This window comes from Drosophila hydei, unplaced genomic scaffold (assembly GCF_003285905.1).
Source record: "Drosophila hydei strain 15085-1641.00,03,60 unplaced genomic scaffold, DhydRS2 tig00000283-arrow-arrow-pilon, whole genome shotgun sequence".
Lineage (NCBI taxonomy): Eukaryota > Metazoa > Arthropoda > Insecta > Diptera > Drosophilidae > Drosophila > Drosophila hydei.
This window is the reverse complement of record NW_022045702.1, coordinates 1,537,444-1,550,956: the sequence shown is the minus strand read 5'-3', so window position 1 is coordinate 1,550,956 and position 13,513 is coordinate 1,537,444. Positions and strand designations below refer to the sequence as shown.

The window sequence follows — 13,513 nt, the reverse complement described above, 5'->3', positions numbered from 1 at the left end:
TACTTCTGTTTATCTAGCTTTTACGCTTTTTTAATTTTGGCGCCAAATGTCACAACAGCTGTTGTACAGAATAGGCATAAACCAGGGCGGAACTAACAGCTGTTGGCTGCGATTAATCGATTGTGCTGCTGTTGGTGTGCGCGTTAGTTATATCGATTGCCGTTCAGCGCTAAGCACACGAAAACAACTATAGTTAAATAAATAAATAAAAAAATCAACAAACGCACAATAAACGTTGCCAAAAGGTAAAGTTCGCGCATAATATATATACGTGAGTTGTACAAATATATATATTTAAATGGTGCCTAAAAAGTCAATTGGTGTCAAGCATCTATAGATTGGTCAATTGATTGTGAATTGTATGTGTATATAGGGACTACATCAATATCAACTATGTGTATGAATAATGTATTAATTACATGAGATCATTGAACTGAATAGTCAACAAAAGTGTAACTAATTGTAATTGGAGCATGAACTTCTCACGTTGGCAAAAACAAACACACACGAATGCAGTCATAGCCACACAATACAAATGCACACAAATATATATACATATATATGTATATACATACTTGTATATATATATATCGATATACATAATCGCGCGCGCGCTCACATTTTGCTTCCCACAAATAAGTATCTTTTATACGTAATATATGTAAATCAGTTCGAAGACACAAAACACGTATAAATTTTCATTTATGACTTAACTTAGACTTAAAGAATGCACGGACTTTGTTCAGTAATAACAATGACAATCTATACGAATTGCATTTGCTGTCAGCCTTATCTGACCACCCTCAACCCCCCTCCTCTCGCTATCAGTCTTCGGATTGTTCAGATAAAGGCACTTCTTGATTATATAGTGCACACATTTATGGACTACACAATCTATTTGTTAAGCTAAGTTCCCTATCGAAAGTTGGCTACTGTTAATAGCCAGCTGGCTAATTGATTGGAACTTTGGTCAGATTCGTTTAACAGTTCAAAGTGAGCTGGTCATAAAATTTTAGAAAAAGGTGGCTAAATATGTATGTATAGAGTGAGAGCTATATGCACACATATATATTACGTAAAATTGCCAGTTGCTAGTGGGACTAGAGACATTCTATATACATCTTAAACTATTAACATGCGATTTCTATATATATTATCTGTTTCTTTTTGTAGAATACATATAAAGCGTAATCATGATTACGTTAAAGGAGCTAAAAAAGCTGAGACTGATCCATCTATGCATTGCTATAACCTTCTTCACCAGCGGCCTGACCGTCAACTTTCTACAGCTTTTACTCCACATCTGTGTAAAGCCTTTCAATAAACATCTCTTCCGTAAATTAATGTACTATCTATGCTATTCCTTCTACTGCCGTAAGTAAACAGATCTAAATATATATAACTATAATAATATAAAACTTTTCCCAATGACTCAGAGCTCGTTTTTGTGGCCGATTGGTATGCGGGCTGCAAGATGCGTGTGTATATGGATGCCGAGGATGAGAAGAAATATGCTGGCAACGAGCATGTTTTGCTTTTGATGAACCATAAATATGAAATCGACTGGTTGGCTGGCTGGATGATCTGCGATAAATTTGGAGTTCTAGGCAATTGCAAGGCCTATGCAAAAAAGGCCATTAGATATGTGCCCTGCATGGGCTGGGCCTGGTGGCTAGCTGAGTTTGTCTTTCTCAATCGTGACTATGACAAGGATAAGGAGATTATTGCTAAGCAGCTAAAGGTTGTCTTCTCCTATCCGGATCCCACTTGGTTGCTGTTGAATGCAGAGGGCACACGGTTTACGCCTGGCAAACATGAAGCTTCTGTTAAGTTTGCCCAGGAACGGGGAATGACGCCACTTAAACATCATTTAATACCACGCACGAAAGGTTTTACAGCCAGCATGCCAACATTGCGTGGCATATGCCCGGTCATCTATGACATCAATTTGGCCTTTAGAAGTGATGAGCAGGTGGGTTATTTACTGGCTACAGTCTACTCTGCGCTTCATTTAGTTGCTATATTTTTGTAGGTACCTCCCACCATGCTCTCGCTGCTCAATGGCAAAGGCGTTGAGCCTTATATGCTAATGCGTCGCATTCCACTCGAGCAAGTTCCGGAGGGTGAGAAGGAGGCAGCGGATTGGCTGCAAAAGTTGTATGTGGAAAAGGATCGTATTATTGATAGCTTCCATGAAACGGGCAGCTTTTTTAAGAATTCTGGCGTTAAGGAGGTGCCGTTCAAAATATACGGACCCCGTCTCAGCAGCTTACTTAACTTTGCCGGCTGGGCTACTTATTCGTTATCCTTTATCTTCTATTATCTTATTTCGTCCCTGTTGGCATCGAATTGGACTGGTCTAATTACGGCGCTTTCTGTGCTGGGCATCTGTAAGCATGGAGCATCTGTATATATTGAAGTTATTAATGTCTAATTATCTTCTCGTTACAGTCTATTGGCTAATGGGCGTGGCAATTAATAAGACACAAATTAGCAAAGGCTCCAGTTACGGTGCACAGAGCACAAAAACGAGCGCACATTAACTTGTATAAATACAAAAACAAATTGTTTCGTTGTTTGTTAACGAGCGTGTTTAGTCAATGAGCCAAGCTGATAATCTCACAATTATATATCTCTATACACAAATAACTTTAGTTTATGCTTGATATGTTTTATCGGCAGTCCTTATCTCCATTTTATGTTTTTTCTTGGCTATAAGTGAATTAAAAGCTATCAGTTTGGGTACAAATTTAATCAATTAATACATGGATAAGGTCTCGCACACTAGACATACAAAACGTTGAAATGATGCAATAAAAATTAATAAATAAATTCAACAAGTTTATAATTATTATTTATTTTAAATAGACAAAAACGAATTTCGTACCACAGCTGACTTCATATCGATTATATGACAATATCGATAGTTGTGTTAGCGCTGCCACCACAACCTCTGTATAAAAATGCATCGAATATAAGAAATATCGATAGTTTTCCAGTTCTACTCCCCATTTTTATAAAACGCCAAATGAAAATTAAAAAAAACTTCGTACCTTTTAATTTAATGCAATAATATGTGCAATTTGAAGGTGAGTGAACGATCACTAAATAAAATAGTGCGAAATACGAAAAATCAAATGAAAAATCAAGTGAAAAGTGAAACGTAACACTGCCTCCAGCTTGCAGTTTGCTATTTGTCATCCATTTATAAAAAGGGGGGCTCGGGCACAGTCCTATTGGTAGGCTCAAGGACCGTCAGTTAAATATGTATATGTGCATATATATCTATAAATGTACATACGTAACGCTGGCTGTAGCACAGGACTGTTGATGGGGGGTTTGCTGATGACAAGAAAAGTGTCTTTGTTTGAAGGAAAAAGAAAGCAGACGGTGAGCTGATGACGTTGAACTACGAACAAATTTCTCCACAGTTATATATACAAGGTGATATATAGATATATGAACGACAGTTGTATATGTATATATGTATACATATATTTGTGAGTGTGTTTTTTATAAAAAGATATCAAATCATTGTTAAATGTTTAAGGAAGTGCTTCGAGTTTCTAAATTCTTGCATATACATAGGTATGTGGCAAGCACACACACACAAACATGCATAGACATATTGTATAAATACCAGCATGCATGCAAATGTGTGCATATATATACACTGTGTGCGTGTTCATGAATGTGTGTGCTGGTGGACGACAGCTGACGTTGTTGGGGGTATCGAAACGGTATCGGTGTGGTGTATCGGTAATCGTAAAACAAGTTAAAAGCGCAACGTACTTCCTATGTATATACATAGATAGATTGACAATAGATTTGATTAAATATGTTTATGTGAATCGAATGTTTTCCTCTGGTTTTATAGCATGCCGATTCAGGCGCCCTCATGGACAGACTTTCTCAACTGTCCCATCTGCTTCAATGAGTTCGAAGCCAGCCAACGTGTGCCGATCAGCCTGGGCTGCGGCCACACTATATGCAAGCCCTGTCTGACCACACTTTACAATCGGCAATGTCCCTACGATCAGGTAAGAGTTTTCATACGCAACTCATACAAAAATGTTAACTAATTATTTTTGTAATTTAGACTCTAATTGTAACGGACATCGAAAATTTGCCTTTCAACTATGCGCTGCTGCAGCTGGTAAGCAATGGAAACGGGAATGGCAATGGCAATGGAGGTGGAGCTGGTGGTGGCAAAAGCGTTGCCAACAAGGAAGCGGAGATGGGAGATTTGGCGCCAAGTGTGCTTAAGCTGCAGCCAGAACAGCTGAAGTGCTATAAGCTGGGCAAGAAATGCATCGAAGTTCTGGCCTTGCATTTGAAATCCTTTTCAAATTTGAACAGCAGCAATTTGCTTACCAGGCCCATGCAACGCAAGTTGGTTACGCTGGTTAATTGTCAGTTGATGGAGGAGGAAGGTCGTGTGCGAGCCTTGCGTGCTGCTCGCTCCTTGGGTGAACGTACCGTAACCGAGCTAATTCTGCAGCATCAGAATCCACAGCAGCTCAGCTCGAATTTGTGGGCAGCGGTGAGAACACGTGGCTGCCAGTTCCTAGGTCCTGCCATGCAGGAGGAGGTACTCAAGCTAGTGCTGCTCGCTCTTGAAGAGGGCTCTGCGCTTTCTCGCAAGGTGTTGGTCATGTTTGTGGTACAGCGATTGGAGCCGCACTTCCCGCAAGCCTCGAAGACAAGCATTGGTCATGTGGTGCAGCTGCTCTATCGCGCTAGCTGCTTCAAGGTGTCCAAGCGTGAGGCTGACTCATCGCTGATGCAGCTCAAAGAGGAATTTCGCACCTACGATGCACTAAGACGCGAACACGATGCACAGATTGTTCAAATAGCCACAGAGGCTGGCCTGCGCATTGCCCCCGAACAATGGTCGTCGCTATTGTATGGCGATATAGCACACAAGTCCCACATGCAAAGCATCATTGACAAGCTACAGACGCCGTCTGCGTTTGCGCAGTCCGTACAGGAGCTGGTCATTGCGTTACAACGAACCAGCGATCCAGCCAAGTTGGCACTTTTGCACAGTCATCTGCAATATTTAGCAAGCATTGATCCGAGCGTAGAGGTAGCGGCCTGGGAGGACGTGTCCAAGGCCTTGGACGCTGTGCAGAATGCTGTAATGGGTCTGGTTCAGTACTTGCAGCACCATGGCATACGCAAGCCACAGGACAGTAATCTGGCCGGTGGTTCAGCAAACAACAACAACACCAAGTACAAGATAAGTATGTGCCGCGATCTTAATCCTCGACGTGTGTGTCCCCGCGGAGCCAGCTGCACTTTTGCCCATTCGCAGGAGGAAGTGGAACGCTATCGAGCACGCAATCGTGGAAAGCATATCAAGTCACCCATGAACATGGCAATGTCCAATATGCCGCCAGGTGGCAAGAAGACGTTGCCACTAGGCAACGAAGTGCCAGCTGGTGCCATGCTGCCAATATCGCCAATACGCTATATTCAACCACCACCACCAGCACCGCCTACTCGTGGCTTTCTTGAGCCCAATTGTAATATGCCGCCAGCGGCACACAATCTGTCACCTGGTGCCGTACATCCACAGATGCTAAATGCGCACCACAGTCCGATTGGCCGACAGCAACAGCAACAACATGCAGCGCTGAACGGACTGCTGGTGCCACCACCACCACCATTGCGATATGAGCAACGCTTTAACTTTGCACCACCGCCACGCAACGCAGCGCGTATTAACCCACCGAACTTCAATAACAGCACCAACAACAGCAGTAACAACAACAACAGTAACCTACATAATCACAATAAGAGCTTCTGCAGCATGCTTCCAGCGGATGTTTATCATACGCCCTACTTTGGCAACGAGGCCAAAGGCAACGTCGAAATGTCACAAAAACTAGGCGGCAATCCATGGGAGCATACATATATGCCGACGCTAGTGCCGCCGCCGCCGTCCAGCAAAAATCCCAGTCGAGCTATGTCGACAATTTCACATTCAACAGCTGATACCTCATTTTATGAAAAGAAACCGCCGAGTAATGTTAACATCGAGCCGATGAGCGAGACTGCAGCAAATGCCGAATCCATGCCAATGTTTAGACCCAGCAACACCGGCAACCACAACAATAGCAACAACAACAGCAACAGCAACGACAACAGCTCATTGATATTCTGGAACAACAGCAACAAGGATTCGGCGAACTTTGTGCGTTCCGACTCCATATTGGATGACGAATCATCCACATTTGATGTGCCCACCGGCTCATCGATAAACAGTCGCTATGGTCCCATTTGTCCTAAACGCAATATGGCAAACAATTGGAACAATTGGCTCATGGAGAATGAGTCGAAGAATAATAACGAGTTCCTCAGTGAGAAGGGCACAGGCTATGCAGGATATGAGCCTAAGCCAGGCTATAAACCAGAGCACAATGACAGCACCAATGCCAATAAGGTACAGTCCTATTGCTTACAATTTAGATCAGTTTCCGAGTTAATCAATTCCGTTCACAGAACGTCGCTGGACGCGATAGCGTGTTCATTTGGAACAACGAACTGAATGCAAATGCCAGCAGCCCATCGACCAATTATTGGAACAGCAGCACAAGCAGCACGCCAGCGGAAAGACTGAAGCAGCCCGATAAGAAGCCAATGCTGATGTCCGAGGATAGCATGGAGGGTGGCATCGATAGCGGCATGATGAGCGAGCTAGAAAAGAATCTAGTGGACATTGTGGAGGTCTGGTCGAATCCAGATGACAGCGGCATCAAGCTGGACTAAGCCAAGGATATATATGTTATATATATATAACAAAACATCGTTCGGTCGTTCGTTTGTTTGATCGATCGAGTGGAAACATAATGCAATCATTTTACAAAATGTCATTTAGGGGACATTTCGACAGGTTTGTAAACCGCACAGCTTAAAAAATTCTAGAATTTTTCAAACTAACTAACTCTAGCAAATAGTTAAAGGTTGATCATTATTCGATCGGTCCATAAAGAAAGATAAAAGAAACACAAAACAGAATATAAAAAAAAAACAAATTTGGGTAGGGGATATTAGAATTTTAAAATGTAACTATGTAATTGTCTATTTAAAGGTGTTGTCAAGCTCTATATATATATATAATGTTCGGAATGATCGAACTTTAGTCCGTATTATTGTTCATTTGGGTTTAAAAATTGATTCACATAGTGTTTAGAATACTTGATGTCTATAACTAGCCACGATCTTTTAGCACAACAATAATATATAGATCTAGTTTATAGATATATTCAAATTGCTAAAAAATTAAATATTCATAATTTCCATAGATATTGGATAGTTGCAACCCAAAAATAGATAAAACTAATGAAGAAGAAAATGCCAAACAAGCTGCAGGAAAATTATTCGCAATGTCCGTGTAAGAGTCCCGCCTTAAAAGCTCTAGATCTAGATATATGAGAGTACGCAACCTCTATAATGTATTGGAATCGTATGCCAAAGTGCGGAAGCCAACCCACATAATGCTGTTATGATGTGGGTAGTTCCGAGGTCGACTCGGGCATTATATGTAGGCGTGACTGTTCCATTTGAAGCTAAAAGAGAAACAATTTTTAGTTTGCTTTTATTTAATTTGTTCTTAAATTTTTCCTTTTTAATTATTAACTATGTGAAATCGAAACACTATTTTTATATATACACTGAAAGCAACAATGATTTAAAATATATATATATATATATCTATCTATATATATATATATTTATATATGTACTAGAGTGTTGGGATTAGATTTGAGGGGTAGGAGAAGGGGGGAGCCCACATACGTTTGATAATTTATATAAGTATGCGTGGATAAATGTTTATATTTCTTAAAGAAATTTTAATAACGCTATTGTGCGATGTTGTTAACTATTGTACTATATTATTAAATTTATTGAAAATAAATTAAAATCATGTCCCGTTTACGTTGTACTCGTTGAACTGTATACTTGCAGCCCTATAAAAATAACTACAAATTACTATAAATAATTGATATATATATATATATATATAAATATATATAACTACGATAATTAACTACGTATGTAATACATGCGTTAATATTTTTAATTGATAATTAATATTATATATTAATATCAGAGCGATAAACAAAAATTAGTTTTTTTTTGCTTAAAGACTTTCAATTCTAAATGCTAAACTAAAATGGATTTTTTATATAGAAATATTAAATATATTTTAAGCAAAAGTCAAGAACCTATCATACCTACCTATAGCAGAGATCGAACGATACATAATATATATATAACTTATCCAAATTGATCTATATTAGAAATGAATATGTTGTTAAAATGATATGTTTAAAAGAAAACAAAGAAACCCTATACACAACAAGATGATCGATCCTATGTATATTTAATTTTCTCAGTTGTTAATGCGAAACAGAGTTGTGTTCTGTTTGGTTAATGCAAGCAATACATACATATTTATTTATGTTTTTTAATATAGAAAAATGATATTCTATGTATATGCAGCAGAAGAAGAAGAATGTGTACCTATATATATGTTTCCTATATGTTCATTGAATACTATATAATGTAAGAAGCACAGAAATGAAACAATGAAAACAAAATGCGATCGATATATGTATATATATACAGATGTATACATGTATATATGAAAACGAATGAGATTTGTAACATGTATTTGGAATTTGTTCGCAAAACCAATTGGGTCTCACCCACACATCCACAACACTAAGCAAACCGCATATATCCTTTTGTGTACTTAAAAGACACCGCTTGCAAATTGGGAAATTGAATGTGAAGAAAAATCGTGGTGCAGTTTAAGTCTAAACCCAATGGGTTCATAACTGTCATTGTTGAAGTTTTGTAATCTTATAAAAATATATATCTGCTGGGAAGAATTTTATGCTTCAGTTCCAAGTGCAAATCGTGAAAAGAAAAGAAAAGAAAAACGAACTATTTTCTATATGCTATACATTATGATATGTATTATATTTAATACACGTATTTTTTGTATTATTACTAAATATTATTTTAAGCCTATTTCGATTTCTGTTAACCCACCCAAAAAAAAAAAAAAACAAAAAAACAATTTTTATTTATTTTATTTTGCCAATAAATTTTTTCAATTGAATTTTGATTTTAGTTTTGATTTGATTTTAACACTAAGATATAAGTCATATTTATATATGAGTGTTAAATAGAACGTGTGTGTGCAACATATCAGAGCCGATTATACATTTAGCTAATTGAAAACTTAGAAACTTAACGATACCACCACCCACTATGAAAAAACGAAATACCACCCGAAGTTAACTATGATTAAGTGAACAGTAAACTAGTTATGGACAATCGATTCAAAGTTCTGAGACATAATTCTCAACTAAAGTTATATATATAGTTATATATACTAATACTAATTATATATATATATATATATGTATATATATATAGATATGTATGCCTATTTGATATAGACGCTTCTGTTCCTCTTGTGATTAGGGTTAGTGACGTTCAAAAAACATAAATTAACTGAATACAAAACTTTGCAATCTGAGTGTAATAGTTATATATATACATTATATATATAGTATATAGAAAGCTGATCTACGCTCTACTCAAGTGCTTCACGAAAAAAAGTAGCTCGTGCGCTTCTTTTCAATTGGCCAAGTGACTTACAATAGTTTATCTATCCATATATAGTATATACGCTTCCAACCCGACGCATCAAATGTGTTGGGCCACGGACAATACCAAAATACCGAAAATACTAAAAAAATACCAACAAAAATAGGATAAACATGTTCATGCTATACACAAATTTTGCCAGCTCTCTAAACAAACAAACAAACAGAAACCCCAAGAAATGTCCACACTTTGAATATATGTACAAAAAAAATTAAAAAAATTAATAATATATAGAATAGGCATAAATTTGTGTTATTATAGTTGGAGATTCTTAAATTGTGATGATGTGAAATTTACAGTTAACATATGAACTACTCCCAGTTTAATGGGAGAACAAACAAATGTCTTTATATTTCCATAGATATGTACTAATTATTATTATAATAATAATCTTAAACTAACTAACTAATTGTAACAGCATAACATAACCGATCTTAAACAAGTAATATATGTACGTGCATATATATATTATTTAAAGTTGAAACTACAAGATATTGTATCTGACAGATGCTTTTGTCCTGTTTTTGTAATTGTTCCAGTGTTGGGCTAAAAATCAACTCAATTAATTATATATTTGTGTGTCATTTTTGTGTGCTGAATTTTCCTAAGAACTCAAAAATATAAATGTATTAGAAATTCAACAAAAATTAACGAATTGATGTGTGTGTGCGAGAATTCTCAATAAACGTTATTAAATAATACTAAAAACTGATTTGCTTGAATAAAGTACTGTATGTAAAGGCAGCTATTCGAGTGGAAGAAGAATTTGATCTTAAGTGCAAATTTTTATTTATTTTTAGGGGGTTTTTTAGAATTCCTAAAGTATAGATAAATGTAGCAGAACTTTACTGATAAGAGGAGAGAAGATTGTAAAGATAAAGAACCTAACAGAAAAGAAGTTAGATTAATAATTTGAACTGAATCTATAGCACTCAAAAAACTCAAGAGAAGAACTCTCGAAACTTAAAAAATGAGCTTAAAAGGAGAAGTTGCTCGTTAGCTTATTGTGTGGGAGAGTGTGGAAAGTTCTGCTCTGGGTTTAGGGTATCTGCTAGTCGTGCACGCGCTCTTAATTGCAGGCAGAAAAGGATTTTATATTTTTGTTGAGGACAACGAACTGAGTCGTAGATTGAGGGGTATTTACTTCGCTGTAGAACAAGTAATTTTTAATAATTATATAAATTTAATACTACTTTTCAATGTCGATTTACACTTTCAGCTAATGTTATCTGAGCAAAGTCTGACATTCGATTCTTGTGGTTTTATTTTGTTGCTTATAGAAATTGCTGTGGTTGATTATGAGTAAGATTTCCGAATAATTTGAGAAATTAGCACAATTAACAAGTGTGGAAAATTGTTGTTATATTTTTAAAAGATTCTTTATGGCAGGTGGACTAGGCTTGGTCCTGCAGCGTTGGCCTCCACATTACGGGCATATCGAGTTCCTTCATTTCGCCCAGCTCTAGCAGCCAAACGCCTCCATTTTTGCCCTGTTCAATGACCTTGATGAGATTCGAGGCACAGATCTCGGCCGATTGAACCTTGTGCGTGTGCTTGGTGACGGTTGTGTGGGGCTTGAATGTCATCTTGTTCATCATATCGAAGAGTAGAGGCGTGTCCGTAAACCCTGGACAAATGGTTATAAAGGCAACGCCAGTTTTGGCAAAGTAGCGCGAATCCTGAGAGGTGTAAAGAGAGTGAGTGAGTAAATCTTAGTTGATAGCTTGGCCTGATAATACGTACTCCTAGTCCACGTGTGAAGGCCGTCACACCGTGCTTGGCCGCCGAATAGACAGCCATGAGTGAAGTTGGCTCAATTCCAGCCACCGATGAGATATTTACCACAACTCCACCTCGTCCGTTCTTGCTCTTATCCATATACTCCAGGGCTATGAAGGAGCTGTGGATCAAGCCCAGCTGCAAGATAAACTGCCGATTAGCTGAAAGACTAGATAAGTTGCCCAAGGTGTCCCACCAAATTGATTTGAATGGTCAAATCCACAAAGTTGTCGTTCATCAGGCCCATGCCATTTACAACCAGATCAAAGTGCTCCAGGCGTTCAGCTGCTGCTTTGTAGGCGGCCTCGATCTCCGGTTTCTGGGTTATGTCCACTTTTTGATAGAATATATCAGCATTTGGATATTGCGTCTGCCAGGCCGCCAAGACTTGCTCGTTCAGCGTCAGATCGAATATGGCCAACGCCTAAAAGGCCCAAAAAGAGTTGAATAGGAAAACTCGTCTCAATCGATTGCAGAACCCACCTTGATCTGGCGCTCGAGCAGCTGGGCGCACACTTTTTGGCCAATACCACCAAAGCCGCCGAGGTAAACCACATTTTTACCAGTCAAATTCATTTTCAATTAACACTCTTTAATTTCGGACAATTTATAAATATTTTTTGCTTGATATTGCTCAACTTGTGTTCGGCTCGACGTTTGTTTCTCAACTGATCGCAGTTCGCTATAGTTCGTTAGAACTGGAACCGAGACTTTGACCGTTGAAGTTAATCAGTTTGAGTCGGCTTTTCGAGTTTCAGATGCACTCCATTTGCTCTACTTATGTATTGCAGTATGAATTGTATATATACTGTTGATAATCGTTATGCACTGAAGCGTTTTGTCCAGCTTTGTCTGAATAGCGCATCTTGCACTGTAAAGGAATATGTTTATAAGTGTGCAAAATATAAATAAAGAAGAGAAGTTGGTTAAGCGGGAAGAGAGCTTATTAGTTTTGTGCAAGTATTAATGCAAAGCAGTTTTTTTTTTATTTATTTATTTATTTTTTGTTGAATTGCTGTTTTTATTTGCATCTGTCTTACACTAGACAATAAACAAATTTTGAAACAATAGTATTACATAACCGGATGGCTTGGGGACCAATGAGATCAATCCATATATTTACCTACTTTACATATTTATCTATTTCTGTGGTGCAGGTGTAGGAGATCAACATCTATCCATCATCTATTGATTATACGAAATTTATATACATATATAGATATATATATATATAAGTCCCTTAGGGTTGTGGCAAATTGTAAAAAATGTAAATGTTATGGAGAGTTATGGAAGAAGTGGCCTAAATATATTTTTACGTTTAACGCTCTCTTATATTAACTATAATTATTTAGATAAGCTTCTTGGGGGCGTGTCCACAACAGATAGACCATTAAATTCCGTCGTTTTTTTGGCTCGGGAATGGGCATTAAGCAGTCGGCTGCATCCGACTGCAACATTCTAACTTGCTTTTATTAGCTATCTGTTAGTCAAACATTGTTTGCCAAAATGGTTAATGAATGTGTTTATTCTGTAGAGGCTTACTCTAGTTAACATACTATCTGTCGGCTGTAAAAATATAAACTTCTTTCTAGAGTAATAAACAACTTCGTGCGAATTAACAGATAAAATAACATTTTTGTTGCAGTATTAATCTAAAAGTGAAAAGAGTTGTCATATATGATAAGTAGGTCGGTTTTAATAAAGCTATTCAAGTTATTTACTATAGTATTTAGCTTAGATTTTAGAGGGAAATTTGTGAGCAATTGCAGTAGGAAACTCGTTTCATAGTACTTCTAAGGCGAGTGACAGATATCCACAACTTTCCCTTTTGTAACTGGGGTCTACGATATGATATAATTACATTATATGGTTGATCTTATCGGAATCTTCTTCTTAGGACAAGGTAAGCCAAATAAAAACGTTATATTTGGTTTTAGTTGATATATCTACGTTTGTTCTCTTTCTCTCGCTTTTTCTCAGTCTTGCTCGTTGCTTCTCTCCCTCTCTCCCTCTGTTGGTTTCCTTGTCTCCCTTATTCTCCTCT

General features: G+C 37.6%; 3 protein-coding genes across 7 annotated transcripts; 2 read left to right on the top strand and 1 right to left on the bottom strand.

Annotated features, from left to right (window-relative positions):
* The first annotated feature begins 133 nt into the window (after positions 1 to 133).
* Positions 134 to 2,812, top strand: LOC111604667 (1-acyl-sn-glycerol-3-phosphate acyltransferase gamma-like). Of its 2 annotated transcripts, none has more exons than XM_023322828.2 (5): positions 134 to 245; positions 1,174 to 1,374; positions 1,437 to 1,972; positions 2,033 to 2,390; positions 2,452 to 2,811. In XM_023322828.2, exons 2-5 carry the CDS (start codon positions 1,194 to 1,196, stop codon positions 2,541 to 2,543), a joined length of 1,167 nt encoding a protein of 388 aa, XP_023178596.1. In that variant the 5' UTR covers positions 134 to 245; positions 1,174 to 1,193; the 3' UTR covers positions 2,544 to 2,811. The 2 variants fall into 2 exon arrangements, with proteins under 2 accessions (XP_023178596.1, XP_023178597.1); XM_023322829.2 differs by lacking the exon at positions 134 to 245 and adding an exon at positions 938 to 1,034 and having other exon boundaries at positions 2,452 to 2,812.
* A 163-nt stretch (positions 2,813 to 2,975) lies between these two features.
* On the top strand, positions 2,976 to 7,655 carry LOC111604692 (roquin-1). Of its 4 annotated transcripts, none has more exons than XM_023322860.2 (4): positions 2,976 to 3,089; positions 3,878 to 4,040; positions 4,100 to 6,448; positions 6,508 to 7,655. In XM_023322860.2, the coding sequence occupies exons 2-4, from the start codon at positions 3,879 to 3,881 to the stop codon at positions 6,772 to 6,774; spliced, it is 2,778 nt and encodes a 925-aa protein (XP_023178628.2). In that variant the 5' UTR covers positions 2,976 to 3,089; position 3,878; the 3' UTR covers positions 6,775 to 7,655. The 4 variants fall into 4 exon arrangements, 3 of the variants coding, with proteins under 3 accessions (XP_023178628.2, XP_023178631.2, XP_023178630.2); XM_023322863.2 differs by lacking the exon at positions 2,976 to 3,089 and adding an exon at positions 3,186 to 3,390; XM_023322862.2 differs by lacking the exon at positions 2,976 to 3,089 and adding an exon at positions 3,186 to 3,444.
* A 3,281-nt stretch (positions 7,656 to 10,936) lies between these two features.
* Positions 10,937 to 12,056, bottom strand: LOC111604693 (alcohol dehydrogenase 2). Its single transcript, XM_023322864.2, has 4 exons — positions 11,953 to 12,056; positions 11,666 to 11,893; positions 11,434 to 11,607; positions 10,937 to 11,369 (listed from the first exon to the last, which is right to left on the bottom strand). Exons 1-4 carry the CDS (start codon positions 12,043 to 12,045, stop codon positions 11,085 to 11,087), a joined length of 780 nt encoding a protein of 259 aa, XP_023178632.2. The 5' UTR covers positions 12,046 to 12,056; the 3' UTR covers positions 10,937 to 11,084.
* Positions 12,057 to 13,513: the final 1,457 nt, after the last annotated feature.

Excerpts from the sequence above, each read along its gene's own strand:
- LOC111604692 (XM_023322860.2), top strand. The coding sequence starts at position 3,879 with ATGCCGATTCAGGCGCCCTCATGGACAGACTTTCTCAACTGTCCCATC. Across the intron at positions 4,041-4,099 it reads GGCAATGTCCCTACGATCAG|ACTCTAATTGTAACGGACAT; the intron begins GTAAGAGTTTTC and ends TTTGTAATTTAG. Across the intron at positions 6,449-6,507 it reads ACAGCACCAATGCCAATAAG|AACGTCGCTGGACGCGATAG; the intron begins GTACAGTCCTAT and ends TTCCGTTCACAG.
- LOC111604693 (XM_023322864.2), bottom strand. The coding sequence starts at position 12,045 with ATGAATTTGACTGGTAAAAATGTGGTTTACCTCGGCGGCTTTGGTGGT. Across the intron at positions 11,894-11,952 it reads TGCTCGAGCGCCAGATCAAG|GCGTTGGCCATATTCGATCT; the intron begins GTGGGTTCTGCA and ends TGGGCCTTTTAG. Across the intron at positions 11,370-11,433 it reads CCTTCACACGTGGACTAGGA|GATTCGCGCTACTTTGCCAA; the intron begins GTACGTATTATC and ends TACACCTCTCAG.
- LOC111604667 (XM_023322829.2), top strand. The coding sequence starts at position 1,194 with ATGATTACGTTAAAGGAGCTAAAAAAGCTGAGACTGATCCATCTATGC. Across the intron at positions 1,375-1,436 it reads ATGCTATTCCTTCTACTGCC|AGCTCGTTTTTGTGGCCGAT; the intron begins GTAAGTAAACAG and ends CCAATGACTCAG. Across the intron at positions 2,391-2,451 it reads GCTTTCTGTGCTGGGCATCT|TCTATTGGCTAATGGGCGTG; the intron begins GTAAGCATGGAG and ends TTCTCGTTACAG.